At 38.9% G+C, this 18,194-nt stretch overlaps 2 protein-coding genes across 14 annotated transcripts in view; one reads left to right on the top strand and one right to left on the bottom strand.

Moving 5' to 3' along the window:
* The window catches only part of cmss1 (cms1 ribosomal small subunit homolog), a 226,718-nt gene that overhangs the window by 97,516 nt on the left and 111,008 nt on the right, over positions 1–18,194 (top strand). For 11 of the 13 annotated variants that reach the window (XM_052015197.1, XM_052015186.1, XM_052015191.1 and 8 more), the window contains one exon: positions 15,788–15,862. The exons of 1 other annotated variant lie outside the window; for it this stretch is intronic. The gene's annotated coding sequence lies outside the window, so the exon portion shown is untranslated. Of the gene's footprint in view, positions 1–13,027; positions 13,057–15,787; positions 15,863–18,194 lie in introns of those variants that run through there. One more of the 13 variants, XM_052015190.1, reaches the window with a different exon arrangement.
* On the bottom strand, positions 12,672–16,868 carry LOC127569677 (filamin A-interacting protein 1-like). Its single transcript, XM_052014478.1, has 4 exons — positions 16,605–16,868; positions 14,449–14,622; positions 12,914–13,092; positions 12,672–12,792 (listed from the first exon to the last, which is right to left on the bottom strand). The coding sequence occupies exons 1-4, from the start codon at positions 16,866–16,868 to the stop codon at positions 12,672–12,674; spliced, it is 738 nt and encodes a 245-aa protein (XP_051870438.1).

Below are 18,194 nucleotides of genomic sequence, written 5' to 3'. Positions count from 1 at the left end.
AGTTGATGTGGTCCAGCCAGATCTGATGATGGATATTCAAATAAACTCTGAAAAGTGTATTTTTAAAACTGTTTTAAGTCCATTTGGATGACATCAGTAGTAATTCCAGTCAATAGAATCTATCCTGGTTGAATATTAAAGATCATGGGAGCTAAGTTGAAAAGCTCTGAAAACAGGCACAAGGATTTCAAGATCGAATTAATCCTTTGCTCTGCACTGCTCAACTTTGTACTTACTGATATCATTACATTAATTTCAACTTCCAATTGGTGTGAATTTCTTTTCAAAAGATTAACTTATTCAAAGCACTTTCAAACATAAAATAGTGCATTCACATGTTGCCATTCTCAGTACAAACCATATCATTCCATTTACATTACATCAGTACAGCATCAATTTTCCTTTGCATATGTTTCTGGAGCGAGCAGTCCAACAGGTTTTTCCATGGGTTTCAGCCTTTTAGTGTGCAATGGCCTTTCTCAATAGAACCTTTGCGGTGGCTGCAGCAAACAACAGCCTGTCGTTCTGGACCATGGAAAGTAACAGTCTGCAACATTCTGTTGTGCGCAGTTCCTTGAAGTAAAAGACCAGCAAGATCTGGGCACAACAGAGGCATCTTTCACTAAGTTAATAGTCTTCTAGCAGCAGTTGCTGTTTGGCTAAGTGTGTGCTTAAGCAGTGTATGAACATTATAAATGGTTAGCCCAAGTGAAAGCTAACTTTGCTGTTTAAAAGAGAGGTGTATTCTGCCTGATTGTTTATCTCACTTTCCTGCACTAACTACATATCCCTTGATTAACTTAAATATCTAAAAATCTGTTGAACTCTCGAATACCGAGTTTCCACAACTCTTTCGGATAGATACTTACAGCGATTTATTACCCTCTCTGTGTTAAGAAATTTATTGTCATTTCAGTCCTGGATGGCTCCCCTTATTTTCAGACTATGACCATGGGTTGTTGCAATAATGACTAATGACTAGTGCACCATTGCCTTCCTAATCGCTAGCAGTATCTATTTGTTAATTTTGTGATTCTTGTGCAAGGACACCCAAATTCCTCTGAACACATTATATTCCATGTGCCATGCCTTTGCCTATTCATTTGGCCTGTCTATATCCCTCAGAAGCTTCTCTTCACGCTCCTTGCAATCCATACTGCCACCAAATTTGTATCATCTGCAAACTTGGGCAAGTCATGTACAGTGGCATGCAGAAGTTTGGGCACCCCTGGTCAAAATTTCTATTACTGTGAATAGCTAAGCGAGTAAAAGATGACCTGATTTCCAAAAGTCATAATGTTAAAGATGACATATTTCTTTAATATTTTAAGCAAGATTACTTTTTTATTTCCATCTTTTACAGTTTCAAAATAATAAAAAAGGAAGAGAGCCCGAAGCAAAAGTTTGGGCACCCTGCAGGGTCAGTACTTAGTAACACCCCCTTTGGCAAGTATCACAGCTTGTAAATGCTCTCTGTAGTCAGCTAAGAGTCTTTCAATTCTTGTTTGGGGGATTTTCGCCCATTCTTCCTTGCAAAAGGTTTCTAGTTCTGTGAGATTCTTGGGCCGTCTTGCATGCACTTCTCTTTTGAGGTCTATCCACAGATTTTCGATGATGTTTAGGTCAGGGGACTGTGAGGGCCATGGCAAAACCTTCAGCTTGTGCCTCTTGAGGTAGTCCATTGTGGATTTTGAGGTGTGCTTAGGATTGTTATCCTGTTGTAGAAGCCATCCTGTTTTCATCTTCAGTTTTTTTTACAGACAGGGTGATGATTGTTTCCAGAATTTGCAGGTATTTAATTGAATTCATTCTTCCATCTACCAGTGAAATATTCCCCATGCCACTGGCTGCAACACAAGCCCAAAGCATGATCAATCCACCCCCGTGCTTAACAGTTGGAGACGTGTTCTTTTCATGAAATTCTGCACCCTTTTTTCTCCAAACATACCTTCGCTCATTGTGGCCAAAAAGTTCTATTTTAACTTCATCAGTCCACAGGACTTGTTTCCAAAATGCATCAGGCTTGTTTAGACGTTCCTTTGCAAACTTCTGACGCTGACTTTTGTGGTGAGGACGCAGGAAAGGTTTTCTTCTGATGACTCTTCCATGAAGGTCATATTTATGCAGGTGTCGCTGCACAGTAGAACAGTGCATCACCACTCTAGAGTCTGCTAAATCTTCCTAAAGGTCTTTTCCAGTCAAACAGGGGTTTTGATTTGCCTTTCTAGCAACACTAAAAGCAGTTCTCTCAGAAAGTTTTCTTGGTCTTCCAGACCTCAACTTGACCTCCACCGTTCCCGTTAACTGCCATTTCTTAATTACATTACGAGCTGAGGAAACGGCTACCTGAAAACGCTTTGCTATCTTTTTATAGCCTTCTCCTGCTTTGTGGGCATCATCTATTATAATTTTCAGAGTGCTAGGCAGCTGCTTAGAGGAGCCCATGGCTGCTGATTGTTGGGAAAGGTTTGAGGAGTCAGGGTATCTATAAAGCTTTGAAATTTGCATCACCTGGCCTTTCCTAACAATGACTGTGAACAAGCCATAGCCCTGAAAAGCTAATGAAAGTCTGAGACTTTGGTAAAAGTTATCTGAGAGCTCAAATCTCTTAGGGTGCCTAAACTTTTGCATGGTGCTCCTTCTCTTTTTTAACTCTAAAATTGTACAAAACAAAAATAATACACTAATCTTGCTTAAAATATTGAAAAGAATGTTTCATCTTCAACTTTATGACTTTTGGAGATCAGTTCATCTTCTACTCATTTAACTATTCACAGTAACAGAAATTTCAACCAGGGGTGCCCAAACTTTTGCATGCCAGTGTATATGGACTGTTAACAGCTGGGGTACCAGCACTGATTCCTGTGACACCCCACCTGTCACAGCTTCTGTCTTGTTGACCAGGAGTAAACCTTTGATTTGCCATTGCTCAAATGCAGCTAGCACAGAATGAAGGCATCATGATTGTAGGCTTGATATTCACCTGCATGATTCACTGCATAAACCAGCTGACGGCTAAGTCCTTCTGGTACTGTTCCAGAGCAGAAAAGATGTGCACTACTTGCAAGATGATGTACTTGCTGCCATTGGGGAAGTCTGCAATCTTAGTTGAGATGCACATTTACTTTGTGTGGTAGTCTCTGGCAGGAGAGAATGAAAGTCACCAAGTTGCCTTTGAACAGAGAGCCTCAGTGACCTCCCTTAGACAACAATGGATGAAAAATTGTGCAAGTATCTCCACTTGGAGTGAGCAAGTTTATTGCCAATCGCTGCCCCACTAACCATGACAATATGTTCCATGGCATTCTCTGAGATTACAATTGTGACTCCATCAACTAGCCAATAAAGGAAGACGCATTGTCTTGAATAAAATGCTGGCAGAAGACACCAAAGAAAGGGAAAGTGATTTTATGGCAAATGATCTCATTATTAAAGATCCCAATCCCATGAAGTGTGGGAGGAGGTGGGGGGAAAGTTTTAAAAATGAGGTAATGAAAAGGAGAGTATTCCCCAGTCTATTGATTATGTGCTTCTGCTACTTGTTTAACATTTCATTAATATAAATTCAAACTCCCATTGTGCAAATATTATTGTGATTGGAAATTAGCATTTCACATGTGTGCTTGCCAGGATACTTGAAACCTTGTTATTCCTCTTTTGCACTACTTATTTATTTTTGTAACTTAGAGTAATTTTTATGTCTTGCACTGTACTGCTGCTGCAAAAAACAAATTTCATGACGTATGTCGGTGATGATAAACCTGATTCTGATTCTGAAACAGGGAAAGGGAGGCAAAAGCTCTGCTGTGAGCAGGTTAACTACTTTTACAGCACTCCTCATAGACCAGATAGGAATGTTCCAGCAATCCCTCTCCCCTAGTCAACCCCAGCTGCTCAAAAAAGCTGTTGCCCTTCCCTCCACTGATAGAGGTACCTCTTGACTCCCCTTCACAACAACAGCCTTTTTGCAGTCTCTAGCACCTCACAAACATTGACTGTCAGACACCACCATCTATCCACTCCCTGCCTCCACCTCCCATGTTGGAATCTTTCTCCCTGGCCTCCTGATTTACAAAGATTCCCCATGGTTCCAGCAGCAACCTTCTGCTGCTGGTATTCCTGCCTGGCACTGGTTGCTGTTAATTTAGCAGGTTGTTGGGCAGGAAATGTATGGGCGAATGAAAAAACCTATATTAAGGACCTGCTGTTTAAAATTGGCAGAATCCCCAGTCTTGAGGCGTTCCCTGAGTGATTTTTGCCCTCCCCTGCTTCCTGGGAAATATTATGACTATAGTTTCCTCACTGATGCAGTAATTTTCAGAAGGCACATGCAAAGCAAAAACTTGGCATCAAGCACTCCTACAGTAAGAATAATGGGCTTCATGAAAGATGCAGCAAGAAATTCGAATTGGAATGCAAAAGATCGCTTAGAACATTTGTAGATATAACGGGCAGTGGCCTGAAATGGAAAAAAAAATTGCTTTGAGTAGCAGTTGAATAGTTTAAAATAGGTAATTGCATAGAACCATTGTATATTAAGTTCAACTAAAACTATCTCAAGATTGTGAAATTAAACTTTATTTAAAAAGCCTATCCAAAACCCCAGTGTCCTTTCTGAATTTTATCCAACCTCCCTTTCTCTCAAATTGTTGGAAAAAGTCACCACTGTCCAATCTTGTGTCCACTTTCTGTTCACATCCTTTGGTCTTGGTTTTTTTCCTGTCCAAACAAGTGAAATCTGCCTGGTTAAAATCATCAAAAGTATGATATGTCTTATTCCTTAGTTTCTCAAACTTCTCCGTGGTGTTTGGCACAATAGATTATATTCTCTGCCACTACTCTCCTCGTATTACTTTCTCATGGGTCAGTTTATATTTGTAACATAGTAGCAGAATTTATTCATCAATAACTTCTTCCAGGGCTGCCCAGTTGCTGCTGGTGTGATCCATTGCTCCATTTTAGCTTTCCTCTTATTCCTTATCTAAATGTTGGGTAAACTATCTGAAAGATCATCATTTGTAGATGTGGATGGTGGTGCTAAACGTTATTGGAATATGATATTATTCCAGCAACATTTAGCACCACCATCTACCTTTTCAGAATCAGGTTTATTATCACTGACGTATATTGTGAAATTTGTTGTTTTGTGGCAACAGTACAGTGCATGACATAAAAATTACTATAAGTTACAAAAATAAATAAATAGTGTAAGAGGGGAGTAATGAGGTAGCATTCATCATGGGTTCTGATGGCGGAGGGGAAGAAGCTGTTCCTGAAACATTCAGTGTGGGTCTTCAGGCTCCTGTACCTCCTCCCTGATGGTAGTAACGAGAAGAGGGCATGTCCCGGGTGGTGAGGGTCCTTAATGATGGATTCCATTTTCTATTTGATTCTATTACAACTACTGATCTATGTTAATGTCTGCCCATTCGGGTTGTCGTAGAATCATGCAGCCCTAGAGTTACACAGCATGAAAACAGGCCCTTCGGCCTAATTTGTCTATACCAAACAAGATGTCTTCCTCAGCTGGTCCCTTTTGCCTGCATTTGGCCCATATCGCTCTAAACCTTTCCTATACATGTACCTGTTCAAATGTCTTTTAAATGGTCTTTGTCATTTGCCAACAACTCTCTCACCTAGCATTCAATTCTTTATCCTGTAAAACTTAAAACTTTATTTACAGCATGGTAACAGGCCCTCCTGGCCCAACGAGTCCGCACCACCCATTTAAACCCATGTTAACCTACCCATACATTTTTGGAATGTGGGAGGAAACCGGAGCATGCAGAAGAAACCCACGCAGACACGGGAGAACGTACAAACTCCTTACAGACAGCGACGGGAATTGAACCCTGATTGCTGGCGCTGTAATAGCATCATGCTAACTGCTATGCGACCGTACCGCCTTGAATATTCACCTGAGAACGATCCAGCAGCATGCAGTTTTAGTGTCCTGGTGAAAGTCAAGACTGTTATACCACAGTTCCAATTTATCACTAAGATGACCTTTCTTCTCTTCTGAAATATTTCCTCTCTGTTACAGATTTCTTCTTTAAAAGAAAGTCACTTCCATATCTTTACCTGCTACATACTTCAACTTTTCTGGTACCTCCGTTACCTGATTCCTATAAATAAATGCATTAAGAGCTGTGGGAAAATAATAGGCATATGGAGTTTGTGGCAGACCAACCACAATCTCACTGATCAGGGGAAAAGGTTTAACAGGCTAGATATCCTATTCCTGTTCCTATATTCAACATTTCCTCACTTTATTTTTGTAAAGATTTTAAAGTGATTGCCCTTAGTGTTAGAAGATATCAATTTATGCCAATGTAAAACCATATCTTGCTGATTAAAACTGATGAACTATGACACAGCTCTGATCATTAAGTTGAAATGTGAATTTCTTGGAATAGTGTTAATATGACATGCCCTTTGGAAAGCCAGCAAAACTCTGCTACATAACTCCTTAATCTGGCATTCTTCTTATAATTTATTGTATCTTTTTCAGAGTGAATGAGAAAGCAGTATTTTGAATTGAAAATGAAAGGATAATATTTCAAAATTATAACACAGGAAACATGCTGCAATAATTTGTATGTTCATAATTAAATGCAGGATATCTACATCTTGACACATTTTCGAAGAGTCCATGGAAGGAAGGGTGACAGCTGCTTGTGGTGCCAAAATACACTGTATGTGATGTTATACAGAGCAATTAAAAAAATTATCAGATATATTGCCATGGATTCAGCACTACTTCAACATTCTCACACCCAGCTTTTTCCATCTGGAGGTTGTTATAGGCCTGGAAGGAAATAGCAACCACCTTTTCTAATCATCATGGTAACATTATTCAAAGCAGTTGATAAACACTGAAGGACTTTCTGGCCATGTACATTCTCCTTGAGAACCTGCATGTTTATACCATACTTCTGCTTTCAAATCATTTTTCCTTGAATGTATTTATGGAAGACGCTGGAAGGAATTACTTTAATAATTTTTGGGTTATAAAAAGTGACTGAAGATGGGAGGGCTGTGAAATAAGGAGTGTAAGAAGGTTGAGACTAAAGTGCCATCTTATTCCTGCCATCTCTGATCTACGATTCTATAATTTTATGTACAAATATTAATGAAACACTGGACTTTATTCCAAGAGGTATAGAGTATGAAATACATTCTAATAGTGAAGCTGTACAAGATCTTAGAATACCCAAAACTGAAAGTATTCAGATAATATCTGTCAGAAGCTTGAATTTGAATTGAATAACTTGGCCTCTTCATACATCTGTGGATATCACTATGAAAGCAGACTTTGGGGGGGGGAGGGGAGGAGCCAGTGATAGTCTATCTTTAGTTTGTATTTTCCAGCATGCATAAATCTAATCTGCCCTTTGTCTATAGTTACACAAAACTGAAATACCAGGTGAGATTATTTAATGGGAAAAATAGTATTAACAGGCTTTTAGTCTTTTAATGGGGCTCATTTATATTTTTGCATTTTTCCCTGCTGGCGGTCAGCACATCATAAGGCTTCGTTATTTTTCTTTTACCTTGCAGTCCTATCAATATAACAGTGGGAATGATGAAATCATTTCAACCTGGTAAAATGTCAGAAAATAAAAAAAATGCTTGCTAGAAGCAGTAGGGTCAGCTGATATATTACTATTAGATCATTAAGACAAGTCCAAACACTAATCCAAACCCTTGCTTGGTTTCTGCTCGTCCTTCCCTCACAGCAATAGATGCTAATTTCTTGGGCCGCAGGAATTTTTTTGGTTATTTGAAAGCATGTTCGTTACATTAAAGAAGGGAGAACATCTTGGTGAACTAATCTCAATGCAACAAAAATGAAATTTTTAACAACAGTAAAATGAGAAATGGAAGTGCTAATTTTTATAGAACACATTGTTTACTTACATTGTGGCTATTCAATGTAAAACCAGAGAACAGAAGTAATAAAAGAATAAACAATAGATATTGGGGAGAATAATTTTTACTCAATAAAGTATTTGAAGTGGTTTGGCAGATAGAACAGCAGAGGAAAAGCATCACAGCTTGCTCCAGCTAGAGTTGAGTGTTTTAATGGAACATAGAACTTGGAACATAGAACAGGACAGCACAGGATCAGGCCCTTTGGCACACCACATTGGTGCTGACCATGATGCCAATCTAACTAATCCTATCTGCCCACACATAGCCTATATCCCTCTGTTCTCGTGTCTGTCTAAATGCACTTAAACTGTGCTATTGAAACTGCTTCTACCACCTTCCCTGGCAGAGCATCCCAAGCATCTACTCTGTCTATGCCTTTGATAATTTTGAATACTTCTCAGGTCACCCCTCAGCTTCTGATGCTCTAGGGAAAATAATCCAAGTTTGTCCAACCTCTCCTTATAGCTAATACTTTCTAATCCAGGCAATGTCCTGGTAAATCTCTTCTGTACATTCTCTAAAGCCTCCACATCCTTCCTGTAGTGTGACAACCAGAACTGCATGCAATACTCCAAATGTGGCCTTACTAAAGTTTCATATGGCTGCAACATGACTTCCTGACTTTTATACTCAATGCCCAGACCAATATATACAAGCACACCATATGACCTCTTTATCACCCTGTTCACTTGTGGTGCCACTTTCAGGCTATGGACTTGCACCCCAAGATCTGTCTGCACCTCAGTGCCGCCAAGAGTTGTGCCATTTACTGTACACTTCACTCTTGCATTTGACCTCCCAAAATGCAACACCTCATACTTGTCTGGATTAACGCCATCTGCCATATCGCCGCCCAAATTTCCAACTGATTTATATTTGACAACCTTCTTCACGATCCACAACTCCACCAATTTTTGTGTTGTTTGCAAACTTGTGGATCAGACTACCCACACTTCTTTCCAGATATATCTCAAACAACAGAGGAACCAGTACTGATCCTTGCAGAACACTGCTGGTCACAGACCTCCAGTCAGAGAAATACAACTCCACCGCTACCCTCTGTCTTCAATGGCCAAGCCAGTTTTGTATCCAGCTTACTGTTTCACCATGGATCCCATGTGACACAAACCTCCTGGACCAGTCTTCCAGGAGGTAACTTGTCAAATACTTTTCTGAAGTCCATGTAAACATCCACTGCCCTATTTTCATCAGTTCCTCAAAAAATACCTCAATTAAATTTGTGAGACAGGACCTCTGCCACACAAAGCCATGCTGACTTTCCCTAAGAAGTCCATGCTTTTCCAAATGTGAGGATATCTTACCTCCAAGAATCTTCTCCAGTAATTTCCTACCACTGTCATAAGGCTCTCCTGCCTATACTTTTCTGGTTTGTCCCTGTTGCCCTTATTAAACAAAGGAACAACACTGGCTTTTGGGACCTTGCTTGTGGCTAAAGAGGATACAAAAATCTCAGTCAAAGCTGCAGCAATCTCCTAACTTGTCACCCTCAGTATCCAGGAATAGATTCTATCAGGCCCTGGGGACTTAATGTTTTTCAAGATCCCTGCACCACCTCCTCCTAAGTATCGACATGTCCTAGAATTTCAAAATACGCCTTCCTGATCTCACTGTCATCCATGTTCTTCTCCTTAATGAATACCAATGCGAAGTACTAATTTAGGACCGTGCCCACTGGCTCCAGGTGTAAATTCCCTCCTTTGTCCTTGAGTGGATGTACCCTTTCTCTAGCTACCCTCTTGCTTCTAATATACGTATAAAATGCCTTGGGATTGTCCTTAATCCCACTTGCCAAGAACATTTCATGGCCCCATTTAGTCCTCCTGATTCCTTGTTTAAGTTTTTTTCCTGCTTCCTTTATATTCCTCAAGGGCCTTGTCTGATTTCAGCATCCTAAACCTTGCATGTGCTTCATTTTTTTTTGATTAAACTGTAGCGACTCACTGTCCGAGCAAGCAAACCGGCTCGGCGGTCGGGTCGCGCGTTGTCGGAGCGGTGAGGACCAAGATGGCGGTGGGCCTTCGTCTTCCCTGAGCGACAGGGAGAACCCACGCGCGGGAAAGATTTGATGATGTAGCCTATACGTCATTGCCGTTTTGAGTGGGCAGGAACAGGCTCTCTTAAAAGGCCCGCGCAAGGCAGGGAAATAAACCAGTTCTTGTTCTGAAACCCTTCGACTAGTGTCTTGTTTTTACATCGCGGTAGCAGCTGCTACAAAACTTACAATATTTCTTGTCATCCAAGAACTTTGCCATCCTTATCTTTCATTCTCACAAGAACATGCTGGTCCTGAACTCCAACCAGCTGGCCTTTGAAGGACTCCCACATGTCACATGACCTGGAAAACCTTAACACTACTTCGGATTATATCTTTTTCTTTCTCAATCTTGCACTAGTGTCATTATATTTATTTTGTTTTTTTTTGCACATGTGTAAGTTATGTACAATCTATGTTAGTTTATGTGAACTTGCATTTGTCCTCATCTTGTAATGTACTGTGCTGCTACTAAGAGAATTTTCATCACATTTATACCCTGTATATATGTGCCTATGACAACAATAAACTTGAACTTGAACATATGTGGATTTATCCCCAAACAGATGTTCCCAATCTACTCTCCTCAGTTCCTGCCTAATACTGTTGTAATTAGCCTTCCCCAAATTTAGCACTTTCACCTGAGGGCCAATTTTATCCCTCTCCATAACCATCTTAAAACTTATGAAATTATAATAATTTCTTTGAACTTGACCTTTGTCCTTTATGTCCATTTATACAAGTTGAAAATATTTTTGGGAAAGAAGGGTGAGTTTTAGCATGTAGTGTACAATTACATGAAGGTTAAATTAGTGTGGAGAAAAGTTTTAGCAGTCTCACAGCAGCACTCTCCTCATGAGGAGGTCAGAGGCTATTTACAAAAAGACATGCAGCAGGAACTTGTTTTCTCTCTTTCCCAGTTCTGACAAACGGTCTTTCACTTGAAACGTTAACCCTGTTTCTCTTTCCACAAATTCTGCTTGGCCTGCTGAGTGCTTCCAGCATTTTCTATTTTTATATCAGATTTCCAGCATCGGCAGTTTTTTAGATTTACATTTAAAAATGGATGGAAAATTACCTTTCATAAATTGTGTCAGATCGCTTCAGGAAGTGAACAGCATATCTATAATGACAATTTTGAGCAGAATTGTTCCTAAAATACTGAAAAACTTAACATAAGTGTGTATAAAATGTTAAGGCCAAGATAACGTCAATGGGTGTCATTCTGAACTCTTCAAATTCATTCTGGGAAATGTTGTGATGGGTTGAATATGTTAACTCAACAACTGAATGTCTGCTGTAGGACTCCTGCACAAAGTCCAAAAGTAATAGGAGAATAATATCATTTGTGCTTTCCTACCTTGAGGATAGGGTTGTATTCCATGCATTCAGCTAGACAAAAAAAGTCAGTAAATGGGCACCAACAGCATATAAACTGGGTATTGTAAGCCTGCTGTTTATTACAATGCCTACATAGCCTAAACTGAAAAGTTTAGTCCTCATTATGCAGGATACTTAGCTACTTCTGCAGCTTCTTTATTGTTCTATAGTGGTATTTTATAATATAATTACTCATTTAAAAATAAGAAGCGATTAACTGTTTCTTATGCTATGACAGGATTTGTTCCAGATATTGATCCTGACTTAATAGGTCAAATTGATAAAGCAAAAAGACTAAAATGCTTCTTTTTCCTTTTCATTTTAGTGTCAAGTGATCAAAGTGGTCATAGTGTTGCTAAACTGTAGTGATTAGGGTTGTGCTGGCTGGTTCAAGAACCAAAGGATTGAAGGGAAGTAGCTGTTCTTGAACCTGGTGGTATGGGACAAGGCTTCTATACCTCCTGCCCGATGATAATTGCGAGGAAATGGAAGTAACAATTTTTTAAAAAACTTCTTTATCCAGACAGAGGTTGAAAGGCATAACCAGCAATCACAATGATAGGTGAAGCATATAGCATAGAGGCAGTTAAAAAAGAGAGATAAAGGAATAAAAGGATATGCTAATATTGTTTGATGGATAAGGGGTGGATGAGGCTTTTGTGGATTATCAATACAGCATGGACCTGTTGAGCTGAAAGGTTTGGTTCTGTGCTAAACATACAGTACACTATTTAGCTTTGTAAAAGAGGAAAAATAATTTAAGAATAACAAAACAAAGTTGCTGTGCACGAGGACAGACAATATTTGATCAAAGCAACTCAAAGTTTAGGAGATTCTTCAAGTCATCATGTAAATTACTGAAGCTGTCATTCTGATTCCATCCTTTGCCTATCATTGCCTGTGCAACAAACTATAGTCAGATCAGGATGATTTCATTTTTTGTTCTGCAAAGCTCCTGCTTGTTCTTTTGCTTTGACCTGTTTCATGGTGTATCTTTAGTGCTTTGGAAAATCAAATCTGTATGCACATGAGCAAAATATTTAAAGGAAACTGGCATGAGATGAACGACAGCATGCCCACTTTCAAACTGAGCAATGAACCAGCGCTGAGATTTGCACCGTTCAGGTACTAACTTGTTCGCACAGTTACCAAGTGCTTCTTTGAAGGAGTTGTTGACTTTAGGATGTTCCAAAGTGCTTTGCATCTAATTGAATACTTCTGAAGTACAGCTAATATTGATAAGCCCAATGAAGCTTAATGAACTTTAATCTGTTTATTTTTGCTTGATGGAAAATGCTGGCCCTCAGCAGTGAAGTAGTTTCTGGCTGTTCTGATAATAGTAACTATTGAAGTAAACTGTCTTGTTTTTCTGCTGCTTTGACCCCACAATCCTATGCAGTTTGGATCCAACTGGATCATATGATCTAAAAGTGAGGTGAAAGTATCAAGCTTTAAAATGCAGTTATTAATAAAATTGTATTATGTTGAAGACCCAGCATTCCAATGCACTTTGATGGAGTGCAGAATACACTTTTGCTAACTTACCGTTCACGTTCTTGTTCTAGGAGATTGGTGAATTCATCACTCTTTTCCATGTACTCTACGTGCTTTTTTTTCTCATCTTCCAAATCATCTACTGTCTGTTTGTGAGATCTTTCTACCAGGAGAAGTTGCTCTAACATCCGCCTGTGAGTCTCTTTTTGTTTTTCAACTAGTCTGTCAAGCTGCATTTAGAAAAAAATTATGTGTAATTATGTGCCTTGAAGCCACTAATTACAAATATAACCAGTGAAAAATGAGTAATTACAGCTCGTACCGTCATAAATTTTACTCACATCTTTCTATAACTATATCAGCCAAAGGAGGAACCAAGTTTATGATCCTGATTGCTCTACAAAGGCATTTACATGAGGTTGTATGTGTTGGTCACACTAGGATATTACTAGGACTGGCTGTAATATTCTCTTTGATCAAACAGCCAACAGTAGAAGACTCGGTTTGTACATGGAAAGTAACTATTGAGGCAAGGTGCCAGCACCATTTATATTGTTCCACTTAAGAAAGGAAGGGAGACGTTGTTAACAAACACATCATAATATGCACTAATCACATATGAGTAAGTGAAAGCATTCTGTGCACTTATAATGAGCTGACATTATAGTGAAAAGCTGAGGAAGATCTAACCTTGGTGAAGATTGAATTTCTTTCTGGTGTTCCATTGTGAAACTTGGTTTTTAATTGATGTTTATTTACATGTCAAATTAAATGGAAGGCTCTTATGAAAATAAGCCTGTCTGGAATATGTTAGTCTGTTCTTGCCGCCCTACCACCCTGATTCATTTTGCTGTTTGTCCTTGTTCATTTGACTTCTGTAACTTTCTATAAAAGAAAATTAAACTCCAGTACTATGGAGGGCCATGGTGGCCCAGTTTTTTGTCCTGAATTATGTCATTCCAGTCATACAGAGTCATTACTGAGGCTGGCTGTAATATTCCCCTTTGGTCAGCTCATACTCAGCTCATACATGATGAATAACTGTTGAAGCGAGGTACGGAAGAGCTGCCAGCATTCACAGATGTTATTCCCCTCAAGAAAAGAGAGGAGATTATAACCAAACACGTGGTAATATGCACCAAGACTAACCAAGCAAAAAAAAACATTCTGTGGCTAGTCATAGTACTGAAGTGTTTAGGGTGGTCTGGCTTTCGATTTCTGTTTGAGGCTAGTTTGATTGTGACTGACTGATGGGCAACACCGTTTAACAGGGTAGTATTTGCTTTTTTTTAATGTCCCTGCAGATGGAGTACTTGACTTCCATTTTCTACTGCATTGCAGTTGTTAGGCCAAAGGTTCATGGGATTTGCCAATATAAACAATAACCTGAAAGGCACGAAACCCATGGTGCCTTGTTGGGTTTCAAGTGCTTTCCTTATTTGATTGCAGGAGAGGGACAGAGAAAAGGATTACAAAGTTTCACATTAAATTTTATAATAGTGGACGTAATTGCCATTCATTTATAATTTGGCAATTCCTTTGAGTTCTCCAGGAAACACTATAGTTTACTTTCATAAACCACATACCTCAACCATTGGTTTTTCATAGATGTCCTCCTGCAGTGATTCGGTTTTTGCTTGAATGGTGTCTCTTTGGAGAGCTTGTAGTACCTTTGTTGGCATAACAAACCCATACTGAGCTTCCAGAAGTGCTAAGTCAATTTTTTCTGCTTTTAGTACAGTTATGACTTCATCTCGAGCCTAAAATAAATCCACCAGAAATATATGGGGTCAGCTGCTGACTTGTGCTGAACACCATCAGTTGAAGATATTCTTAGGTGTTCATGTGTTGTGGATGAGCTTGCTTGTAGAAAAATAAATTCCCTCCCATTGTAATACAAAGAAACCATTACCATGTTTAATGGCATAAATATGGAGGTTTTTCATCATTAGAAATACATACAGAAGTCATGTTTATTTCTCATTTTATGTTAGTTAAGTCAATCCAATTTTGAGTTCAACGTTGTCCCTTGGTTACAAAATAAAATTGAGCTATCTGAAACATAAAGGTGATCTTGCATTCTGGTGCAATTGATAAACTGGCTTTATTGATCTCAGTGCATGCTCATTTCTCTTATTTTTCAGAGTGTTAGCGTTTTTTACTTCTTTGTTTCGCGCCCCCCCCCCCCACCCCCCACTTCCTTTTTACTCTTGGGGTTGGCCATTTCTGAGTAAAATTGAATTCTGTTCCCTGTAAAAGAAAAACTGACTTGAAAACAATATTTATGTAGGACAGAGTTTTTTGCATAAATTGTAACTTAAATTCATGGACTCCAGTTGACAGAAATTGATAAGAAAATAATATGCAAAATAAAACTATATTGAACTCAGTAACTGGTGAAAACAGAAACTGGTAAAATAACTTGTGGCTGTTGCTCTTAGAGAAGAATTGCTTGACAAATGAGATTTATAGCTACAGAACTATTAATAACTCTATTCAATTCACATGAAAAAGGATGAAGGGTAGAGATTTAGAATGGTAAAAGGTTGAAATTGGATTTGTGTACGACAGAGATATTGGTGGGAAGAACCAATTAGTTATTTCTCATAGATTTTTTTTATCTTTTGAATTGTGTGGATATGTTCCAAATTATCTTGTCCTAGTGAAAGATGCCTTTGGAAACTACCTATAGAAATGATTTTCCACCAAAAATTAGTGTCCTGTTTAAGTTAACAATTAATAACTTTTGTCAAAATGATATTTATAATATTGTTCTTGAGTTGTTATATGAAACCTTGTTTATTTTTAATTCCAACTACCCTTTTAAGCTGTTGGCACTTTTGTCTGTCAATACATTATTGCAGCAATAATGAATTACTGTGAACATTATCACCTATCAATTAAATTACATGTTCTTCTGTGCAGGATTGACCATCACAATTGGTCTTATGAAGGGAAGCCTTCTTCTGAAAGCAGTTCAGAAACTTAAGGCAACTTAAGGTGAGATTTAATTTTCAAAATTCCAACTGATGTAGCTGTCTAGATGTATAAATGGGTAGACAGATTTAGAAGTATATAACTGGGAGTATTCACATTAAAATAATATTCTTTTGGTGTTGTGGTAAGCTGCTTGAGCTTTGCTCTTGCGATTTAAACGTTTTGTGAAATTACTCTTAAAATCACTTACACAGCCTCCCATTAATATAGTATAACTCTGATAATCTAGCGCTCTCAGAACTTTGGTGCCTGACTGTTAGACTTTCTGGACAATTGGATGCCATTTCTATTAATACCTCAACCCATATTTTTAGATTTTACACAGTATTATAATACCTTTTACTGTGAAGCAGGTAAGTTGAAGGGGAGGAAGGGGGATGGGAGAGTGGGAACAAGGGCCCCGGTGAGGGGGTGGGAGAGTGGGAACAAGGGCCCCGGTGAGGGGGTGGGAGAGTGGGAACAAGGGCCCCGGTGAGGGGGTGGGAGAGTGGGAACAAAGGCCCTGGGGAGGGGGTGGGAGAATGGGAACAAGGGCCCTGGTGAGTGGAAAGGGAGAACAGTAATCATCCTGGTGAGCCAGAAATCAAACCATCATGATTTCCCAATCATGAGTGGATTATTTGAGTTCTTCTGTATAAACTGCAACTGTTATTTTAAACATGACTTGCTCAGATCAGTGACAAGTAAAACATGTATTCTTGTATCAAACTTTTTAAAAATATTACAGGTAATGGAGATTACTAACCTCTAATTCACCTTCAAGTACACTGAGCAGAAACAACAGGTCATCTCGAGAAAGATCTTCATGCTTTTTGGATGATGTCCTGGTTTTATGGTTTCTCAAAACAGTGCCTGTCTCTTCCATGTAGTCCCTTTCCCTTTGATTGTTTATCTTAATTGCTCCTGAGTATATGTCATCCTTCTCAGAATTTTGATGACGTGACCATGCTCTTTGATGCAACCTTTTATTCTTGGGTGAGCTTTCCAGGCTGTTGCTTCTTGAACGCATTTCCAACTACAAAAGTTTAAAACACAGCTGTATTTTTGGATGAAGTTAACTAAATTAGCAGGATCTGAACTCGCACTAAAAAGAGCAGTGTCAATTTAAGATAACTAAATATTCTTAATATTTCACAACCACTAATACATAAAGGAGAGACAAAACGAGGATGTTTGTGACCACCACAAATTATCTGTAAGCTTCTTGATTTCTTTTCATTATATTTCTCCAAATATAAATATGAGAAATTAATAAGATGTCTTCTAGTACATCAAGATCGGATGGCATATTTCATTATGTCAGAATCACTAAGTGGTATTCACAAGTTATTAAATCCCTTAACTTTTCACAACATAAGGAGTCCATAAGGATCAATTTGAAGTCTTTTGTTTGCTTCCACCTCATCCTTCCAAAATGAAGTCTTTGTTCTTTCAAAAGGTTTGCCAATTATTTTGCACGTCATGGCAGGAGAGTAATAATCCATTTTTAGAGAAACTCCTTTATTAAATATAATGTTGGATAAAGGAACGCTATTCTGGTTTTTGTTGATTTTGATTTGTACTCAGTCCATTTTTGTGCCAATATTTAAGAGTATTGTTTTAATCAGAATTGGAGGAACCCATAAAGAAAAAGAATGGGACTGAACCTGGGCAAGTGGATAGGTGGAACAGGGAAAACATTGGATGCAGTGGTCAGAATTAACTTACATTTAGCATTCTTACACAAGAGAATACAAATTGATCATGAATAATAGTTTTATATCGGGGTAAGGTCTGTTTTACCAGGAGTGTTGCAGACATTGACATTAGAGATGCAGAATGTGAAGTATTGGAAGTATTTAAGCATGGAGAGAGAGGATATATTAATGGGTCCAGCATCTTTAAAACTGATAAATCACACAACCAGGGATAAAATAAAATAAATTCTAAGCTCTTAAACAATCATAGAGTCATACAGCATGGAAACAGGCCCTTCGGCCCAACTTGTCCATGCTGACTGTGTTGCCCAGTGAGCTAGTCTCAGCTGTCTGCATTTGGCCCATAGCTCTCTAAACCTCTCCTATCCATGTACTTATCTAGATAGCTTTTAAATCTTGCTAATGTGCCTGCCTCAACCACTATTTCTGGCAGCTCATTCCAAATACGCACCACTCTTTGCATGAAGAAGCTGCCCCTGAGGTCCCTTTTAAATCTCTGGACTCTTATCTTAAACCTGTGACCTCTTGTTTTTGGCACTCTCTCCCTGGGAAAAAGGTTGCATACTTTCACCCTGTCTATGCCCCTCATGAATAACGTCCCAGTCTACGCAACCTCTCCTTGTAACCCAAGCCCCCAA

This window comes from Pristis pectinata, chromosome 4, assembly GCF_009764475.1.
Source record: "Pristis pectinata isolate sPriPec2 chromosome 4, sPriPec2.1.pri, whole genome shotgun sequence".
NCBI lineage: Eukaryota > Metazoa > Chordata > Chondrichthyes > Rhinopristiformes > Pristidae > Pristis > Pristis pectinata.
The sequence above is the reverse complement of the archived record's forward strand: the minus strand, read 5'-3'. Positions and strand labels throughout refer to the sequence as shown.

Excerpts from the sequence above, each read along its gene's own strand:
- LOC127569677 (XM_052014478.1), bottom strand. The coding sequence starts at position 16,868 with ATGCGTTCAAGAAGCAACAGCCTGGAAAGCTCACCCAAGAATAAAAGG. Across the intron at positions 14,623-16,604 it reads TACTTGAAGGTGAATTAGAG|GCTCGAGATGAAGTCATAAC; the intron begins GTTAGTAATCTC and ends GATTTATTTTAG. Across the intron at positions 12,793-12,913 it reads CTAGAACAAGAACGTGAACG|ATCATATGATCCAGTTGGAT; the intron begins GTAAGTTAGCAA and ends CCTCACTTTTAG.